At 43.3% G+C, this 21,680-nt stretch overlaps 1 protein-coding gene across 5 annotated transcripts in view; it reads left to right on the top strand.

The window, feature by feature from the left end:
- Positions 1 to 21,680, top strand: part of STK39 (serine/threonine kinase 39) — a 113,889-nt gene that overhangs the window by 51,895 nt on the left and 40,314 nt on the right. For all 5 annotated transcript variants that reach the window (XM_082236828.1, XM_082236824.1, XM_082236825.1 and 2 more), the window contains exons 6-10: positions 4,523 to 4,632; positions 4,725 to 4,826; positions 9,652 to 9,785; positions 13,362 to 13,410; positions 13,535 to 13,600. In XM_082236828.1, the coding sequence (XP_082092954.1) occupies positions 4,523 to 4,632; positions 4,725 to 4,826; positions 9,652 to 9,785; positions 13,362 to 13,410; positions 13,535 to 13,600 (461 nt within the window). The remainder of the gene's footprint in view (positions 1 to 4,522; positions 4,633 to 4,724; positions 4,827 to 9,651; positions 9,786 to 13,361; positions 13,411 to 13,534; positions 13,601 to 21,680) is intronic.

Below are 21,680 nucleotides of genomic sequence, written 5' to 3'. Positions count from 1 at the left end.
TGGGTTGTGAGGTTTAATTCTTGCAAGGCGTGAAGCTAATGTCAGAGCATTGGTTAAGAGTGGGAGCTGGCGAGTCCGCAGTTCAAATTTCAACACTCACAGGACCTTACTTAGAAAGCCTTAGGCAAGCCGTTGCTACGTCTTCCTTCTGCAAAACTTTATTTTTAAGATACAGTGGTACCTCAGGTTAAGAACATATTTCGTTCCGGAGGTCCGTTCTTAACCTGAAACTGTTCTTAACCTGAAGCACCACTTTAGCTAATGGGGCCTCCCACTGCTGCCACACCACCAGAGCATGACTTCTGTTCTCATCCTGAAGCAAAGTTCTTAACCGGAGGTAATATTTCTGGGTTAGCGGAGTCTGTAACCCGAAGCGTATGTAACCTGAAGCATATGTAACCTGAGGTACCACTGTACAAACAGAGAGGTGATGGATAGAAAAGGGAGACCTGGGTGGAAGACGGGTCAGAGTGGGTTTTCCTCAGGATGTGAGGCTGAGGAGGAGGGAAGCTTCTTCAGGTGAGAGAAGAGATGACACACCTCTTTGTGGATTGACGATTAAGGTATAATATTATGGTTATTATTAGTGTTACCCTCAATGTTTGTTATTTCTCTGCTTCTTTTCTTCCCTTTCTTTTCTAGTTCTTTTCTCTTTCCTTTTTAAATTTTATTTGTTCTAGGTATTATTTCACTGTAATGTGAAAACTTTAATAAAATCTTTGGGGGGGACACACACCAAACACTAGTGGGTAGTATTGACAGTTTATTTTTTAAAAATTACCGATATATCATAGTAAAGTGATTTTTTATGTACAAAATACTATGTAAGCAGAAGGATGTCCCTTAAAAACAAACACTATGGTCCATTGTTCTAACAAGCGCGGGGGGGGGGGGCGGAATCAAAACATTTTCCTTGGCCTTTTATCAAAATAGCAAGGAGACATAAATTGACAAGGCTGGAAATTTTAATTTTGTACCTCTTTTGTAGTTACTTGATGAAAGATTTTCATGAAGCTAATTCATTGTGGTCACTGATCCATCTCATGACCAGTGTTCCACAGTAAGGACAGTTTTGTATACTTTAAGCTTACATCTTGGCACAGTGCTTAGGTCTTAACAGTTGCACTAACACAGTTACGTGACTTTAAAAAAAAAACAAAAAACACATGTTCTTCATGTATTTGCATAGTTTTACTTTGCTAGACAGGCAGAGTTGTAAAGAGCTTTTGGCAAGCTGCTGGAACCCCACCTCCAGAACAATGGAAATCTTGTTGCTAGCATTTTGACCCCGGGCTCTGGGCCTTCAGCAGGTGTTGATCAACAACTTAGGGCCTTTCCCCCCCATATCCATTGGTATTGGTATGGTTTCTGGGCACAGGGGACAGTCGTACCTTGGATCCCAAACGCCCTGGAACTCAGACGTTTTGGCTCCCAAAAACCGCAAACCTGGAAGTGAGAATGGACTTCCGGAACAGATTACGTTCAACTTCCAACTTCCTGTATTGATACATCGCCCAGGACTGGTTTGAGGCTCAGAGCTCGATGGCACCTTCACCCTGCGGCATATGACGAGTGAAACCGCTTCCAAGCCCCTCCAACACCAGTACCTGGAGTGCCGAGGAAAACCCAATTTACAGTTGGACACTGGCAGCGGCAGTTTCACTCATGATATTCTGCCAAGTGAAGGTGCCATTGTGCTTTGGCCTCAAATCGCAGAGGGAGGAACCAGCTGCATTGATGAGGCGCTGGGCCCGATGCAGCTTGTTCCTGCCTCGGCTGCCCGTACCTCAGGGGAGAAGTTTAACAAATTATTATTATTATTATTATTTATTATTATTCCCCACCCATCTGGCTGGGCTTCCCCAGCCACTGTGGGTGGCTTCCAACAAAATATAAAATAAGAATATAAAATAAAACAGTAATGCATCAAACATTAAAAGCTTCCCCAAACAGGGCTGCCTTCAGATGTCTTCTAAAAGTCTGGTAGTTGTTGTTCTCTTTGACATCTGGTGGGAGGGTATTCCGTAGAGCGGGTGCCACTACCGAGAAGGCCCTCTGCCTGGTTCCCTGTAACTTGGCTTCTCGCAGTGAGGGAACCGCCAGAAGGCGCTTGGTGCTGGATCTCAGCAAAGCCCTCTGCCTCTGGCTTGCATGACCCTGAGAGACATTGGGGCTCGTTCAGCTGGGGGACAGGAGGCTTCCCCCCACCCCCAGTTGAGGGGGTTCAACAAAGCTCTGATGCTCCTCCAGACTGGGCGGTGTATTTCCGCTTCTTCTTCCCACCTTAGGAGACATTGTGATATATCAGCATATCCCAGTATTTAGCTGCTGATATATCACAATGTTGAAAACCAGGTATTGCCCAGCCCTAGTTGCTGTATTTTTCCAGATTTTTTTGGCGTGCTGCCTTTCGGCGTGTCGCCTTTTTTTAGCAAGTGCTCCAGAATAACGCACTCAGAAAATTGCTTTTCCTTCTACCATGAAAAATCTGACATGTGAAAGATCCGTAACGGATCCTCAATATTTTCATTTGTATGGCATGTGTACAAACAACATACTGGTTTCGGCGCAGAAGGGTTTGATGAGCGTGGTGTAGGAGATACCTTTTTCTTGCCGCTTCTCTCTGACTGGCGTGAGCTGTCAGTTTGCAAGATTACTTCAGAGGACAGAGATGGCAGATACAGAGACAGTGGTACTGAGTCAAAGTATTGTCCATGACAGCAGTCATTTGCCATAGCTCAGGCAGACATGTATTTCCCCTTTGGATCTCCTATATCCCCACAATACTAGATTTCCAGAATACTATCCATTAAGTCAGGCACCCCCAGACTCGGCCCTCCAGATGTTTTGGGACTACAGTTCCCATCATCTCTGACCACTGGTCCTGTTAGTTAGGCATGATGGGAGTCGTAGTCCCAAAATATCTGGAGGTCCGAGTTTCGGGGTGCCTGCATCAAATAATAATAATATAGAGCTATCCACATTCTCTTAATTCTAATACCTACTGGCCGAAATAAAGTCTTTCCTTTTTCCATGTAACCCCCTATATTTTATTTATTTTTCTATGTTCACAGACATTTGTGTGTGGTAATAACTGTATTAGTCCAGAACATGGGAGCCAACTCCTAGGGGCTGAGGTACCTTGCCCCCCTCAAAAAAATATTTGAGGGAGTGGGGCCCCCCAAGTTGATGGGCATTGCCATTCAGATGGGGTGTGTGTCGCGTCCTGTGATTATGTGGGGCTTAACTTGCCCCCCCCAATTATTTTTTTCAAGTTGGCACCCCTGGCTCAGAATAATTCTGGGAAGTTGTTTGTGGGGGTTATTGACACCTTAACAGCATTGGATAAGTGTTGGTGACTACCTCTTAAATTAATCTGTAATGACTTTATTGGTGAAAGCGATGTTTGCGGTGGTCTGCTTGTCTACCACAACACTCCATATCGTTTAATCGAGTCTTTTGTTTTCCTCCCTCTTGAACTCTTGACATTTAATATCAGGAGCAAGAACAGAGGGCTTGTCTTTAGTAAAAATTCAGAATGCCACTACTTTAAGGTGCTGTAATTTTATTCCAGGGACCAGTGAATTTGAACTGGCTGCATAAGGAGGGGCAGACGAAACAGATGCTGATAAAGGTTTCTCTGCGCTCAGGAAAAGCGAGCTGTTGTTGTTTCTTTGATCAATGTCTCACAAAGAGCATCTTGATCAAGTGGCTCTTTATTTTTCTGGAGGGTTGCATTTTTTTCCTTCCTTCATCGTATGCTAGAAAAACTCTTCTGCTCTCCTGCTGTTGTGGATATCTTTGGAGAAAACAAGGCAGTTCAGACAAAAAAGGCAAGCATGGGGCTTTGAGGATGTGGTATATCCTTGAGCACAGAACTTATAAAAAAAACCCCTTCAAAATAAGAACAGCTCCCTCGTTGTGGGCTTCCCATAAACACCTGCCTAGCCATTATAGGAAATAGCCCTTGTCGTCCAGAATTCTTTGGTCTGTTCAAGCAGCAGGACTGCTTTTATTAATTGCCTCTTTATTTACACCCACACTTAGCATCTTAATCACTTTCTCCCACAGCCCTCACATGACTGTTTAAAATTCTCCCTCTGATCTTGCAACTTCCAAAGTTACTTGAAGCAGAATATGAAATAACTGTGCAAGCAGCTCTCTGTTGAAAATTTGATGCATAGCTAAAAATAACACTCTTTAAATTCTCAATGGAGCATGTGGAAAACTGACCCAGAATGCTGCTTTGGAAGCAATAGACCTCTTGTTCATGTCCATGGGTATTGCATGCCTTAATACATAAGGACAAATATTATTTAAAGGTATGATTCACGAGGGGGAGAGGCGTCTATGCAGTTTATAGAAGTGTTATTGTTACACCTACTGAGAAAACATTTAACTTCACAGCTTCATTTAAATAGGCGTTTCATATTTTATGTAGGAATCCAAGTGGAAATAGCATAGTTACCTCAGTATAAGCTAATCAAACACTAAAAGGGTTTCCTGTCTCTTCTATTCCTAGACTTTGGCGTTAGCGCATTTTTAGCCACCGGAGGAGACGTTACTCGGAACAAAGTAAGAAAGACATTTGTTGGTACTCCATGTTGGATGGCCCCTGAAGTCATGGAACAGGTACCTGTGTGATACACCATTCACCTGGCCTTCCTCCAGTTCAGCATCTCAGCACTAAACTAACCTGTCTGTCTTATGTTTTCATGCAATAGGTGAGAGGCTATGACTTCAAGGCTGATATTTGGAGCTTTGGAATAACAGCCATTGAATTAGCAACAGGAGCTGCGCCTTACCACAAATATCCTCCGATGAAAGTAAATACAGTTCTGAAAATAAGAATGAAGTCTAATTTTGTATAAAAAGTAGCATTGCATACACGGCACTGTTGTGATTCCCCCTCCCCCCCATTTTGTTCCCCGCTAAAAGTATGAAGTGATGTTGCAAAGGGGTTTGTGTGCGCCATCTTGGAACTTAGATGTTGGGCTTACCAGATGAGACACTTAAGGGTGTTATCCTCCTCCTTCCATGTGACAAAAAAAATCCTCAGCAGTCCAGTGGTGTTCTCTTCTGTTTTGGTACAGATTGCCCAATGGAAACCATGCAGCACTATTCACAAGAGAGCTCTTGGGAGCAACACTCCATTGTGATGGACTGTTGTTCCTGTGAATAATAATAATAATAATAATAATAATTTATTATTTATACCCCGCCCATCTGGCTGGGCCTCCCCAGCCACTCTGGGCGGCTTCCATAAAAACCAAAAATACAATAAAATATCACACGTTAAAAACTTCCCTGAACAGGGCTGCCTTAAGATGTCTCCTGAATGTCAGGTAGTTGTTTATCGCCTTGACATCTGCTGGAAGGGTGTTCCACAGGGCGGGCGCCACTACCGAGAAGGCCCTCTGCCTGGTTCCCTGTAGCTTTGCTTCTCGCAGTGAGGGAACCGCCAGAAGGCCCTCGGCGCTGGACCTCAGCGTCCGGGCAGACTGATGGGGGTGGAGATGCTCCTTCAGGTATACTGGACCGAGGCCGTTTAGGGCTTTAAAGGTCAGCACCAACACTTTGAATTGTGCTCGGAAACGTACTGGGAGCCAATGCAGGTCTTTCAAGACCGGTATTATATGGTCTCGGCGGCCGCTCCCAGTCACCAGTCTAGCTGCCGCATTCTGGATTAGTTGTAGTTTCCGAGTCACCTTCAAAGGTAGCCCCACGTAGAGTGCATTGCAGTAGTCCAAGCGGGAGATAACCAGAGCATGCACCACTCTGGCGAGACAGTCCGCAGGCAGATAGGGTCTCAGCCTACGTACCAGATGGAGCTGGTAAACAGCTGCCCTGGACACAGATTTGACCTGTGCCTCCATGGACAGCTGTGAGTCCAAAATGACTCCCAGGCTGCGCACCTGGTCCTTCAGGGGCACAGTTACCCCATTCAGGACCAGGGAATCCTCCACACCTGCCCGCCTCCTGTCCCCCAAAAACAGTACTTCTGTCTTGTCAGGATTCAACCTCAATCTGTTAGCCGCCATCCATCCTCCAACCGCCTCCAGACACTCACACAGGACCTTCACCGCCTTCACTGGTTCTGATTTAAAAGAGAGGTAGAGCTGGGTATCATCCGCATACTGATGAACACCCAGCCCAAACCTCCTGATGATCTCTCCCAGCGGCCGCATGTAGATGTTGAAAAGCATGGGGGAGAGGACAGAACCCTGAGGCACCCCACAAGTGAGAGCCCAGGGGTCTGAACACTCATCCCCCACCACCACTTTCTGAACACGGCCTAGGAGGAAGGAGCGGAACCACTGTATAACAGTGCCCCCAGCTCCCAGCCCCCCAAGACGGTCCAGAAGGATGCTATGGTCGATGGTATCGAACGCCGCTGAGAGATCCAGCAGAACTAGGAAACAGCTCTCACCTTTGTCCCTAGCCCGCCGGAGATCATCAACCAGTGCGACCAAGGCAGTTTCAGTCCCATGATGAGGCCTGAATCCCGACTGGAAGGGATCCAAATGGTCCGCTTCTTCCAGGCGTGCCTGGAGTTGTTCGGCAACCGCTCGCTCAATCACCTTGCCCAAGAATGGAAGATTTGAGACTGGGCGATAATTGGCCATCGTGGCCGCATCTAAAGATGGTTTTTTAAGAAGCGGTTTAATAACCGCCTCTTTCAGCGGGTCTGGGAAGGCTCCCTCACGGTGAAGCCTTCTTTCCCACTTTAGGAGGGAATGCCACTGGCATGCTGAGGGCATCCTAGCTTCCTGTTTTGAAACAGCAGTGAAGCACTTCTTTCGTAATTAAAAAAAGAGAGAAACTCAAGCCAGGTCACCTAGATTTCTGAGAATATGCCAATCTCTCTCTCCCGCCTCTCACCTTTCATGGAGTAGCACAGGCATCCCCAAACTCGGCCCTCCAGCTATTTTGGGACTACAATTCCCATCATCCCTGACCACTGGCCCTGTTAGCTAGGGATGATGGGAGTTGCAGTCCCAAAACAGCTAGAGGGCTGAGTTTGGGGGTGCCTGGAGTAAGCAAGTTGTCCCATGGAAGGAAAGCAGGATGTCATTCTGTGGTGAATTGTCAACACAGTTTTACGATACGATACAGTAAAATCCATAAAACCCAATTATTAAAACCAAATCAAAACAATAGGGTGGGTTAGGAACCGTGAGAAAAGTAGACACCGGCGCTTTCTAGCTTGTTTTCTCTAAGGTGACTAACATAAGCTTCTTTCTGAAAAAGGATTGCCAGAATAACACGCAACACTGGCCTGTGTTGAATCCCTTGTGTGCTTAAAAGAAATCTTGTCAAGCTACCAAGTAAAATACCAGCCCTTCCTGAGCAAATCCGAAAATGTGAAGGTTGAGATATGCATTGCAAGATTGGACGGCATTGCTAGTTATTGTTGCTTGGGGCTTGTATAAGTGCCAGGTGTACTGATGTGCCAACTTGATATTTGTTTTGATTCAGGGGTCTGTTAAACATGCGTAAGTGCGTACACATGCACACACGCACTATCGCTAAGATGGCCAAAAAGGTCTGAGCAAACAGATCCGAACATTGAAAATGTCTTATAGTCAGTGTCTGCATAGCAGCTTCCTCCTAGGCTGTTGACTTGCTGAAGTCCTTCTCCTTCCTTCTTCCTTCCCTGTATCCTTTCCCCAAAGGATGTGCCAACATCAGTGATGCCAATTGCACAGCCAGTGCTAATATTGTCCCCCCCCCCCATTTTTTACTCTTTGGGTTCATGGGACTGACTGAGAATGACAAGCTTATATCAACTCGGCGCAAGCATCTTTAAGGTGTAGGTGCTTGCATGCATCTGTAAATGCTCATATGTGAATCTTTGTGGCTTTCTAATCATCCAGTTTTAATCAGAAATAAAATTTGCATATATGAAGTAATTTTTTGAGGAATTTAAAGTATTGAGTCATGTATGAATTATGTGTTAATTAAAATTATAATGCATAAGATATATATTAATCTTGCCAGTTGTAGGTATCGGGAATCTGTTCTAGGTTTCTGCTTGCAGTATTCTTGGTAATTTATACCAGGGGTGATGGACCATAGGCTAAAAAAGAAAGTGGACGACAGATACAACTTATGTTCCTTCAATATTTTATGCAATACAGAAAGAATAAGGCAGGAGTCTCTGAGGCAAAGACCCCCAGAAATACCAAAACATATGTTAGGATCATAAGTGAATTTTATTTAGGAACATAAAAGGAGCTACGAACTTACAGAAAGTGAATGTCATATTTATATAATGACATAAGAATAGTTGCCATAATATGAGCGTGTATATTTTGCAGTGGCTATTTAGATGTCCTGGACACTGCTCTTAAAAGAATGCAACCCATAGGACAAGTTTGAACAAGCTCACTCTCCTTGGCCGTGTCTGTCACAGGGCTGGAAAAACACTGCAAATTCCTAGGATCCAGTTTCACATATTCAGAAACTAACCCTTAACAGAGCTGAATATAGCAGTGTAAATTCCTAACCAAACAGGCTTAAACTTTTCGGTGCCTAAGAAACCAGATACCTGGTATGTTTTTGGTCCTGGTGTTGCAACTTCCGTGACTCTTGGCTCAGTGCTATGCTATTAAAGTGGATGACCTCTGGCCCCTCAGTTTGATAGTAACAAGAGCAGGCAGACGTTTTGAAGATGGCAGTGCCCAGTTTCGTTTTGATTTCAAAAAGAGTATGCCCGTTAGCAAGGGTGTTGTGCAAAGCCCTTAAAGGCGCCAGTGCGTAGGCTCATGACACAACTTGCACAAGTGTACAGAGTGTGTCAGACCAAATTAGGAAGGCACGGATGGCTGGGGTCTAACTTGGCACTACAGTATGTCCTGCTGCTGTGTAAGGTCTAAGGGCAGAATATTGGTCCCGGCAAAAAAGATCCAGTGCTTGGAGCCCCAGAACCACCTCCTATAGTGGGGTAGCATAGCTGACAATAATGCCAATATATTTTACACCTAGCAACCAATGTGCCCCTTGGGTTTCAGATAGTACATGGGTAAAGGTAAAGGGACCCCTGACCGTTAGGTCCAGTCGCGGACGACTCTGGGGTTGCGGCGCTCATCTCGCTTTATTGGCTGAGGGAGCTGGCGGACAGCTTCCGGGTCATGTGGCCAGCATGACTAAGCCGCTTCTGGCGAACCAGAGCAGCGCACGGAAACGCCGTTTACCTTCCCGTCGGAGCGGGAAGTACTTTGACGTGCTTTTGAACTGCTAGGTTGGCAGGAGCAGGGACTGAGCAACGGGAGCTCACCCCGCTGCAGGGATTCGAACCGCCGACCTTCTGATTGGCAAGTCCTAGGCTCTGTGGTTTAACCCACAGCGACAGCCGCTTCCCTAGTACATGGGTAGATGAGTCTAAAAAGCCTGGCACACAAATTTTCATGGCTGTACAGCGGCTACGGTGGCTCATTTTCCAGAAGTAATGTATTTAGTGTTACTCCGGAAGTGTATACTTGATTCTGGCCAAACGAGGCCTCCTCGGAGAGTTAATGCTAACTACAAGACTCTCATCATAATTTGATTTGCCTTTCATATATGTTTCTAACTGCTACCGTGACATAGTGTTTGTTTTAACCTGTTTGTCTGATACCGTTTCTCTTGTCGCCTTTGGTTTTAAAATAGGTATTAATGTTGACATTGCAAAATGACCCCCCAACATTGGAAACGGGTGTGGAAGATAAAGAAATGACAAAAAAGTACGGCAAGTCCTTTAGAAAATTAATTTCGCTGTGTCTTCAGAAAGACCCTTCTAAAAGGTATGTCTGTTTAAAAGGAAAAGAAAAGGGAGGTGGGTAGGCTAGAGTTTGCTGAAAGTTGCGCAAAGCTTCTCTGGAGTAAGGGAGAGAATAACTTTAAACTGCCTTGTTTAACAGGGTTTCTTTTGTTTAAAGGTTCATCTGAAATATATTAGGCACTGTGTTGGGTTATAAAGATGCCATTTTCATCACACTTGAGAATTTGATTCTGAGAACTTCAGGCTGTAGGAACATTGGCTATGAAGACTATATGCAGTATTTTTGCATTGGGAAGCCATGTTTCCTTTTCTTTCTTTCTTTTCATCTTTCTGAGTCTTGCTTTGGATAAACTCAGTAATTATTTGAGATGTTATTCTGAAAAAAGAGAGGGAGAGGGGAGAGCGACCAAGCATGCATGAGAGCAATCCCAGATTTTGAACAACCCAGAGCTTCAGATAACCAACCACCTCTTTCAGTCACCTTACCCAGTCCGCAGAAGCAAGCCCCCACCTCAAAAACATATTTTTCTTCTCTTTTAGGTAGCAGTGATAGTAGCAAAGGTGCCTGGTTTGAGGGAACAAATACCTCCCTTACCTCTATCCCTCACAGTTGCCTGACCTGCTGGATAATAGCATTCAGGGCTGGGTACCATATAGATCTCACAAAGGTTGCTATGATTGTTTGGCCGTCTAGTTGGGGGAAGGTGATTGGGGCAAGCAGGGTGGAGGAAGCTGGGAATTAATATTTGAGCCAGGAAAGTTTTGGGGGCTTTAAAAGCCCCCCTCTTACTTTTTTGTGTACTTTTTGTATTTTTATGTTGTGAACCTCCTTGTGATCTTTGGATGAAGGGCAGTATATATGTTCTGAACCTGCCTTTGAACAAATTCACCAGCATCACTGTTGTTATTAATTGAACGTGTATCCCTCTCTTTCTCTTGTGGCAGACACATCCACAACAAGCATGTATTTCTTAAAAATATATATATATAAAATCTAAAACAGTTTAAAGCGCTCCAGAAAACAGTTTCAGTTAAAAACAGGCAAAACAATTAACAGTTCTAAAAACCTTCTCTCATACAGTGATCTTAGGGTTGCCAGGGAGTTCAACTTATGTAAGGAATGTAGCTATAATGTGTTTGCATTTCTTAAGATCAAGGCATAAAAGAAATTTCAGTAGTTCATTTCCAGTGATCTTACTTGGGTTAATTGCAAATAAAAACGGTGAAACAAGCCACATGCCCATTCTGTTTGTTTGTTTGTTTGTTCCAGTTCAAATGGAGCAGTTGTGATCATAACTGAGAAATTTGGAGTTGCGAATGTCTGCTATAAGTTAGCCTTTTGAATTCTCCAAGATTCCCTGATTTTCTTCTCTTCTGCATCCTGTCTTCAAATTCTTTGGCCTTCCACTGTCTCTCTTATTAATTTCTTATTAATTCTCAATCTCCAGGGCATGTGCTTTGAAAGCAAAGGTTTGCCACTTGGCAGCAGATAGAAATGTGTTTAGTTATTCAGTCTGGAATGCTCTAGACAACTCATTTCTACTAAGCTGTTAACTGCGCACAAATGGCCTACTGTTTCATTGTTGGAATAAAATAAAGCAGATGAGCAGTTATCTCCTGGGAAAAGGCATCAGGACTATCCATATTTGAAAATAATAATAATAATAATAATAATAATAATAATACTACAAGTTTAATATTTTTGTTTTGCACAAGTTGTGGTTTTCCTTTTAAGTTCACAGTAGCTTGATGGATATACAGTGGTACCTCGGGTTAAGTACTTAATTCGTTCCGGAGGTCCATTCTTAACATGAAACTGTTCTTAACCTGAAGCACCACTTTAGCTAATGGGGCCTCCTGCTGCCCTCACGCCAACAGAGCACTATTTCTGTTCTCATCCTGAAGCAAAGTTCTTAACCTGAGGTACTATTTCTGGGTTAGCGGAGTCTGTAACCTGAAGCGTATGTAACCTGAAGCGTCTGTAACCCGAGGTACCACTGTATCTAGCATCTGGCATCCCACAATATGCCAACGCTTGCTGCAAAATGTTCCTGTTTTCATTTCTATTAACGGCACCATCAAAGTCCTATAGCCCTAGCTGCAGATTGAGAACTTATCTAGAACTTCCTTCCATACCTGATTGCAAACAGTGTTTGCTGCAGCTGTGGAATATTGCTGTGGATACAGAGTAAATGTGAAATCGGACTGGTATAAGGTAGAACCAGTCTTGTTTCAAAGAATATGTGCTTATGGGCAGTGAATACACACACAAAATAAGGGGTATATCAAGAGAGTCATATGTATCGGTTCAGTGAAAGGAATTGGCTAAATGCAAGGTTTCTTGGGTGATTTCATATCAAGGTTTCTTCCTTAATTTTTTAAAGTTTTACTTCACATTTGTGAAAAAGTGAAGTACTGCTGCTTTTTGAACCCACATTTTATTGGTTTTCTCAGTGTTTGCAGAACAGTTATTCCTATTCAAAGCTGCTCCCGCCCTCCTTCCCCCACTTTCCAGAGGATCACTGCATTGGGTGCTGCGCTGTAGATCAGAGGAGGCAGAGAGTGCAGTCATGGGAGACCTCAAGCATGGTTAGGTCTTACCAGATGTTGCCAGTGGTCTCATTTTCCCATTAGCAGGCAAGATCACTACACATGAGATCTACACTATTTCTGGCTGTAGTTGCTGAGCCACCAAAGTGGCTTTTATCTCTTTGGGTTGTTTTGTGAGAGGCGTCTCGAATTTCCAGTCGGTTATTTCTAGATTATAATTAATAATTTTTAAAGTATTCAAGGTGAGATGAGCCAAATGAGATTTATTAGTGCCCTCGGCCACCACCTCGAATGCTGCTGTTTATTCAGGCACGTTTAGAAGGCCTTATCTTTTTACGTATCATTTCTTAGGGGTTTTTGTTTTGCTGCCTATGTAGATCTGCTGAGGACACAATGTTTGCACTTCCCCAGTAACTATTTGCCTTTATTTTTTTTTTTAAAAAAATAAATATTGTCAGCCAACTTCAGTTTGCAAAATAAGGACTGTTTATACTGCCCTCTCTCTCTCTTTTTAAAGTACCTGTTCTTCCCTACCTAAAACAGTAAGTTGGGTTAAAATTCAAGGCAATATTTGGGTACCAAAGGACTGATAATGCATGTTTTAATAAACAATTGGAACAGATTCTCAATCCTTTTGTAATGAACTTGTTGAAAGCAGCTTTTTAAGCTGTGAGGTGAACTAGAAAATGTGAGTTTCTAGACTCTGTGGCATCTTTACATTTTTAATCTCCTATGTAGATCACAACTGTAATTGACTTTTTAAAAAAGTCATACATTTTGAAAGCTTATGTACCCCTCTCTCTCTCTTTTTGTGTGTGTGTGTGTGCGCGCACGTGCACACGCACGTGTCCAGAATGGTACATGCAATACCATTCTGAATACCTCTCTCAAAAAATATGTTTAATCACTGGAAGTTTAATGTTGGATTTTTCAACAACAGCTATCACTGCTGAATACATTAAATCATGTGTACTGAGCAGTGTTTTGAACTGTATATATTAGGAAATAGTTTTGTGTTTATACTCTAACCTAACTTTTAATCTTTCAGGCCTACAGCAGCAGAACTTTTAAAATGCAAATTCTTCCAGAAAGCAAAGGTAAAAATAATTAAGGCCACAAGTAAACTCACCCTGTCTTAATGTCAGTTGATTACTTATTTATTTATAATTTTACTTTCTTGGGGCTGCCCGGCCTTAATTATAAGCATGTTTTGCTTTGCAGACTAGAGAATACTTGATTGAAAAACTGCTTACAAAGACACCTGACATAGGACAAAGAGCCAAAAAGGTAAGGATTCTCACAATTTTTATTCCCTAAAGTGTAAGCCTCTTTGTTGGGGTGTGGCAGTAATTGCTTTGGACTGCCGGGGGTCCCAAGTTGGCCTGCAAGGCAATTTCTCCCCAAACCATGCCCACCTGTCCATTCAGGGTTCAATCCTGCTGGGATCTTCTTCACTTTCAAGTTAATGTGTATCAGCCCTCCAAGGCGCAGTGACTGTCCACTGTAATTATTTAATGCCGGATATTCAACTGCAGTTGGCAAAACAGAGTCTATAGCTGAGTGTCTTCTGTTGCGTTACTTGACCAAATACATGCTAATGTGATTAAAGCCTGGAGCTGATACTGTACTACTCTATTATTCTTAGATATTGAAAGCCAATTTCCTCTCACACAGAGATATAATTTTTTTCCATTACAAATGCATAAGATTTATCTACAATCTATATAGAGAAGCAATATTTCAGGGTGACTTTGGTCCTGTATTTTAGTACTGGAATATACAGCAGAGGGCAGCAGTGCACTTGCAAGTGTTTAATATTGGTTCAGATGAAAAGGGGGGAGAGAAACAATGGCGTTTTCCATTTTTTAAAATGTAGTAATTTGTAGTACCAATATAATTCCATTCATGTTAGAATATTTCTACCCGTTACTTTTTATTTTTTGCCCTTTGCCGACGATTGCACCAGCAACAATATAGGCTATTTAGTATTTATATAGGAGATTTACAATACACTCAATACGTTTAACGAGCGCTCCACAGTACTGCAGCAAAGCTGTCATTGTATCGGTATGAAAAATAAATGTTGGGGAGTCACTGCTGTTTATTATTAAGAACTATTCTGATAAAACCAGTCCTTGACTTCTGAGAAAAGGGCTGCTCTTCGGAAGTAGTGCCTGAGTATTTCCAGGTGCAATGTCTCAAATGCCCGAGTACAGTTTTATGACAGATTTTGCATTTTGGCCTTGATACATGTTTCTTTTTTAGGGGGCGTCCTCTGGCCCTCCAGATATTGCTGGACTCCAAACTCCCATCATCACTGACTGTTGGCCATGCTAGCTGGGACCAATGGGAGTTGGAGTCCATGCTGGCTAAGGTTGATGGGAGTTGGAGTCCCTGCTAGGGCAGATGGGAGCTGAGAGTTCAGCATAGGGCCATTATGGTGTGTTTCACCATTCCCTTCCCAGTTCATATTTACTGTATAGTCTTATGGCTAGAACTATGTACTACTTAATTGCAGTAGAAAAATAATTTTGAGATGCAGAATAGAGTGCTCTTCATTGCCCACAGTTACTTAACTCTGTTCTTCAAAGATTTAATCTGTATGGGGTAGCTCTGGGTTTATACACCTAGATTAGGTGTTAAAATTCTGAAATCAGAAATGGTGATTTTATCACCATTGATATAAAACTGAAAGCAAATGAAGAGCAGGAATTGTAGCACATTTGTATGGGTTTATCTTTCCTGTTCCCCTGATCTTGCATACTTGCTTTAAATGCCTGTGCATGCAATCCTAAATCTGCCATAGTGCTCTTTTGCTGCTGGAGAAAATTTACTGGGACATGATTATGTCCGCCACTAGAGGGGGCAGCCAGAACAGATCATTTCAGAGCCTGGTTTGAACACCATATATGTAATCTTATTTTCTTTCCCCCATTCTTCGGAACTTGATGGGAAAACTCGATTCCCTGCATGTTTTCCCTTTCAGGTTCGGCTGTTCCACTCAGACTCTTGGGCTGATTTTATCATGCATTCACAGCTACCTCTGTAAGGCATAAAGCTAGCAAGCGAATAAAGTGGATAGATGGTTAAGGGGCATTTTTATTTTATCTTAATGGGATGAAGGAGAGAGGTTCACCTGCAAACTCCCTGCTGAATGATGCATGCCTTCTTATCTGCATAGCTTGATAATGTCACAGCAATGTACTTGAAGACCTAATTATTATTATTTTTAAAAAAGTGGAGAAAGAAGATTCACAAGGCTTCTGGTTACAAATCTATATTCAGGTATTCACTTAGGCTCCCAAAATACTTGTAGCCGTGCTATACAAAGCACCAGGCTTCCAGATTATGGCTTAATGTAGAACAGGAGGAGGAAGTCCCTGCTGTTAGCCATTTCTTTTAGATCCCTTATCTTAAAAGATTAACATTGTGAATGAAACTTGCATGTCTTACCCTTGCGGCATCTGACATGTGAATATTTAAGGTGGAAAAGTAGAATACAGTGGTACCTTGGTTGTCGAACAGATTGGCTCCCTAACAAATCGGCTCCTGAACGCTGCAATCCTGAAAGTGAGTGTTCCGGTTTGTGAACATTTTCCAGAAGCCAAATGTCTGACACAGCTTCCGACTGAGTGCAGGAAGCTCCTGCAGCCAATCAGAAGCCACACCTTGGTTTTCGAACCATTTCGGGAGTTGGAACGGACTCCCGGAACCGGTTAAATTCGCAAACCAAGGTACCACTGTACATATTGCTCATTTTTTTTCAGTTAAACCTTTTTGGGCTTGTTCAATAACCCAGCCCCCCACCCCTTTGTAGCTTTGCTAGGTTGCTGCTGTGAATATTGAAAGTTTGTCAGTCAGCTGGTAAAACCTGGTTTTTCCTGATAGTTGGGAAATGTCTGGGAAGGGAGTGGTAAAATGGATGGCTTCCCAGTCAGGCAGGTCTGGAAAGATATGTGCATAAACATTGGGTTGCAAACCAACTCACTTTCTGGGTGACTCAACCCTGGAATGTTTGTTTGTTTATTTATTTAAATTTGTATCTCCCCACCCCCCCACTTCCCAAAGGAGCTGGGGCGGTTGGGAAAATCACCAAAAATGACAGAGCGATGCAATTAAAAGCAATATAATAACATAACGTTCAAAAACATTAAAACATGCCCATTGATAAACATACTGTATTTACACAACACAGGCTTGGCAGAGATTGATTCAATAACTGCTGAACTGGTGTTACCTTGAGCCAACAGTATTGTTCCGAGCGTTTTCATGACAACCACATTTAGAATTGTAGAATTGGAAGGTTGGAAGAGGGTCCATGAGGGTCATCTAGTCATCAAGGGTCATCAAGGATGAGAGGGACATTGCACATGCTACCCCTTGATGAATCATCTAGTGCAGTGTTCTCCAACCTTGGGCCTCCAGCTGTTTTTGGACTACAATTCCCATCATCCCTGACCACTCGTCTTGCTAGCTAGGGATGATGGGAGTTGTAGTCCAAAAACAGCTGGAGACCCAAGGTTGGGAAACACTGATCTAGTCTAACCCCCCAGGGCTCTTGGTTTTGTGCTGATTACTGTGTTCCTGCAGCGAATTGCTGGATTTGTTAGTCATGGATACTTTTCAGCTCGCTTGGGCCTGATGTTATGGACGGGATTCTTCGATGCAGATGCGAGATATCCTGCTTGCCCCCTTACCCAACCTGGCAGATTCCACCAAATGATACCGCATACCCACCATACATTTAAAGCACATGGCTCCCCCCCAAAAAAAAATAATCCTGTAGTTTGGTAAGGATTCCCCTGGGTTCTGTAGTTCTGTGAGTTGCAAGCTACAGTTTCCAGGATTCTTTGCGGGGGAACCATGAGCTTTAAATACACGGTTTGTACATAGCCTGAGTGAAAGGATATTAGTTTCTTCTTATTAAGAGAAGGTGTCCTACCAGAAGCTTTAAAGGAGATTGAGGTGGTGAGACTTTTGCTGAAAATGCCTTCACTAGATCCTATCTTGGCATCTAACTGTATGTAATCAGCTTAGTCACCATATCTACCCATTTTGACCAGTATAATCTGCACAGACTGGTTGTGGTTCTCCAAGGTTCTCCAGGGTCTCAAGCTGAGGTATTCACCATCACCTGAAGCCCTTTAACTGGGGCTACCAGAGACATTGGGATGCGGGTGGCGCTGCAGTCTAAACCACTGAGCCTAGGGCTTGCCAATCAGAAGGTCGGCAGTTCGAATCCCTGCGACGGGGTGAGCTCCCATTGCTCGGACCCTGCTCCTGCCCACCTAGCTGTTTGAAAGCACATCAAAGTGCAAGTAGATAAATAGGTACCTCTCCGGCGGGAAGGTAAACAGCGTTTCCGTGCACTGCTCTGGTTTCGCCAGAAGCGGCTTAGTCATGCTGGCCCCATGACCCGGAAAAGCTGTCTGCAGACAAACGCCGGCTCCCTCGGCCTGTAAAGCGAGATGAGCGCCACAACCCCAGAGCTGTTCGCGACTGGACTTAACTGTCAGGGGTCCTTTACCTTTACCTTTAGAGACACTGAACCTGGCACCTTCATACAAGTCTATGCCTTACCCCTGAGTTTCTGGTTGCTCCCCAGCGTGGGGGGGAATAATTATACTTCATTGGGGGGGTTTTGAGGCACATTTTTTCTATTGCTTTTGTTCAATTTTTCATCCCATTCTCTTGTCATGTTTTAGCAAACTTGAAGGTCCAATATTGAAGGATATAAATATACTGATTATCATCTTAGTATTAAATTAGTTATTTCAAAGACATTGTGGTTCAGTGTATAGTATAGTGGGCCTAGACTTTGACTGCAGGAGATCAGTGTTCAAATTCTGCCTCCCCTCAGACTTGCTTGTGTGGGCAAGTCACACATTTTTAATTCTCTGTCTGTAAAATGGGGCCATAAAGATATAATTGGCTAGCATAATCAAGGCAAGAGAGGAAATGACTTTTTTTTGTTTCCTTAAACATTTTAGCTTCTTCACTTGCCAACAGGACAAAAGACCGGTGTTTAAAATCTCAAATTCATTCCCCAAAGCAGGATTGCCAAGGATAGTAAAATGGCAATTCATATTTATTCTCTTTTTTATTACTTTCTCTTGCCTATACCTTTTTACGGCTATTAACAAGCAGTGTGATGTCATCAGCAAAAGTTGAAAGAACCGCTTTTAAAGCACATCTCCTTTCTCTCTATAAATTCTCCTAATTGCCTTAATTAAATGAGATGATATTCATTTTTTATAAACATCTTTTATGGTAATTAAATGTATTTAATTATAACTGAACAAATGAATATTTGATGAGTTGCTTGTAGTGCGACAATGGTTCCAATTTGCGTATACTTTAAATTGAGTTGCAGTGGCTTAAAACTGAATGAACCATGTTTCATAATCCAAAACTGCTTTTAAATCATGGAGTATTGTCAAATAATCACATTTTTCAAACCTTAACAACTAAAAATGAAATTTCTATACTAGCGGTACTGAGCAGCTATGTCAGAGTTGACAATATACATCCTTTTAATGGGGATCGAAAAATCCTAGTTGTCCAGATTTTTTGTTTTTAATGGGAAAGGTAATTTTAGCTCCTATCAGTTTTTGATTCTGGTCCAAAGATGTTTAGAACTTCTTTTTTTGTATTCATAGCTACTAAATTTGGGGAAAGCAATGTGTAGAACCATTGTTTACATCTATCTGGATTGTTACTTAAGAGTGAGATGCCTGTACAGTACAGTGGTTCCTCGGGTTAAGAACTTAATTTGTTCCGGAGTTCCGTTCTTAACCTGAAACTGTTCTTAACCTGAGGTACCACTCTAGCTAATGGGGCCTCCTGCTGCCGCTGCGCGATTTCTGTTCTCATCCTGAAGCAAAGTTCTTAACCTGAGGTACTATTTCTGGGTTAGCGGAGTCTGTAACCTGAAGCGTCTGTAACCTGAGGCACCACTGTGCTCATATCTTAGCCTGAATTTAGCATTTCCACAATCCGTTACTGAACTGAGGCATCATATATGCACCAAATTCAGAGGGTGACTCCCCCTCCCTTCCTATGAGGAACGTAAGGAAGGACAAAGGTATTGTATACAAGTACTGCAATGGAAGTGAAGAAAGGCTTGCCAAAGAACACATTCTCCAACTTGCTCAAGGCTGAAAAGAGCCCATACAGTTAGACCGAGAGCTTGCGAAACAAACGTGTCTTGTTCATTCCTGGCGGTTTGCAGTGCCTGCTGTCATTTGAGACAGTCCGTGACGGGCTACCTAATCCTAAAGGTGACCTTCGGGATCTTAGATGCACCTTCAGGTGACACTAGCTGCAGTTGTACTGCCTGCTCCGAATTAATGTCTTCTCTTTTCTCGTTAGCACAGGACTAACCTACAATGAGTTCTTAGAAATGACCTTTGTTAGAAGATTTCTGGCACCTTCTGACACAAATTGCTTGAGTAGTAGCCAGAAAAAGGGAAGAGAGAAAAAAAAGCACAAACACATCGCATCTCAGTAGAAGCTTGTGTTTTTTGTGCGGGTGGCTTGCTTTTTTGCCATTTCTGTCATTGTGGTGTCATTGTGGTGTGTGTGTTTGTGTGTGCCTACCCTCTAATTTGTCCTGCATTCTGATGTTCCAGCTGACGTTCGTATTGTCTCCTTCCACAGCTGTGGCAGTGTTGGCAGCAGCTTGCGAATTTCCCCCTCCTTCCCTGCGTGAACAGCTTTCTGTTGCACATTACCATGTGCTGAACTGCTGTTGTGTTACCTACATTTTAAATGTCAGCCGCTCTTATTCATTCTTTTTTATCACCTGCATGTTTGTCTGATTCATGTGCGCCGTGCCCTCTATATGTGTTAATTTGTCTTTCTGAGAGTGAAGGTTCCTTTTTGTTTTCTTTATGAAAGTTACAAATAAGTTTGCCTTTCCTGCTGGAAGGAACGCTTTTGTTGCAGGGAGATAATAGGACCCAAATTAGAAGCTCTTTTTTATTATTATTATTTTCCTCCTCCATCTGCCAAAGCAGTGCTAATTGTGGCACATGGTATGATGCAACTTGTGCTATTTCCAGTCCCCAAATTCCCTAAAATTCTTGATACTGGCACCCAGTTGTGCAGTGCCCTTTTCTCTCAAGTGCTGACCTTGGTGGGTTTTTGGCACCAGCTGAAAACTTATTTATTCACCCATATCCTTAATATTTATTGCTGAAGGTGAGCCCTGCCGTTGCTAGACATGCTGATTTCCCCCCTTGCTGTCTAAGGGGATAGTAGTTTGTGGTTTATAATGTGGTCTTATTACAGCGGTTCCTCGGGTTAAGTACTTAATTTGTTCCGGAGGCCCGTACTTAACCTGAAACTGTTCCGTACTTAACCTGAAACTGTTCCGTACTTAACCTGAAACTGTTCTTAACCTGAGGTACCACTTTAGCTAATGGGGCCTCCCGCGGCTGCCGCGCCACCGGAGCACGATTTCTGTTCTCATCCTGAAACAAAGTTCTTAACCTGAAGCACAATTTCTGGGTTAGAGGAGTCTGTAACCTGAAGCGTATGTAACCTGAAGCGTATGTAACCTGAGGTACCACTGTACTTTTGTGTAGTCGTTTAGTCGTGTCCGACTCTTCGTGACCCCATGGACCTGAGCACGCCAGGCACTCCTGTCTTCCACTGCCTCCCGCAGTTTGGTCAAACTCATGTTTGTAGCTTCGAGAACACTGTCCAACCATCTGGTCCTCTGTTGTCCCCTTCTCCTTGTGCCCTCCACTGTACTTAGAAAATTTATTTGATGGGGGGGGCAGGGTTCTCCAAGTGGTATAAAACTAAATTACTATGTTTTATGCATTGGGGACGAGATTCAATGAATGAGTCCTGTCAGTGGAAACCCTGTGCATGGACTTCCATGTGTGCAGTGGGGCTTTCCCCACTCTCTCCTGCTTTGTGCCCCTTAAATTCACTCTGGGGAGGAGCTGGGAAAAGACACAGGAGCAGTGCATGGAGGAAGGAGAGCAGGATCATCCCTTCCGGCAAGCCAAAATGTCTGTCCTGACAGAACAATTGACGTGGCACCATGTTGAACTCTTCCCTCTGTGCCCTGCTCTAGGATTGTATTTAATGAACAGCGGGCTAGCAGTGCCTCAAATGAATAAAAGTGAATAAAACAAAAGAAAGAATGGTTCCACAGTTCTTACTAGAGCGTCAACACCAAATCCATAATGGATCTTGCCCTAATCCCCTTTCCTCCACCTCCCAGCAGCCACTGGTGCCTTCTGCCTCGCTCTGTAGCAGCTATTATTAGCTATTGCATCGCCCGGGACCAGCTTGAGGGCCGCAGCAAGATGGCGCCTTCACCTGGCGGTATATCGCAGGTGGGGCTTGCCTG

Source organism: Podarcis vaucheri (genome assembly GCF_965113315.1).
Source record: "Podarcis vaucheri genome assembly, chromosome: 1".
In the NCBI taxonomy this organism is placed as follows: Eukaryota; Metazoa; Chordata; class Lepidosauria; order Squamata; family Lacertidae; genus Podarcis; species Podarcis vaucheri.
This window is presented reverse-complemented; position numbering and strand designations above follow the sequence as displayed.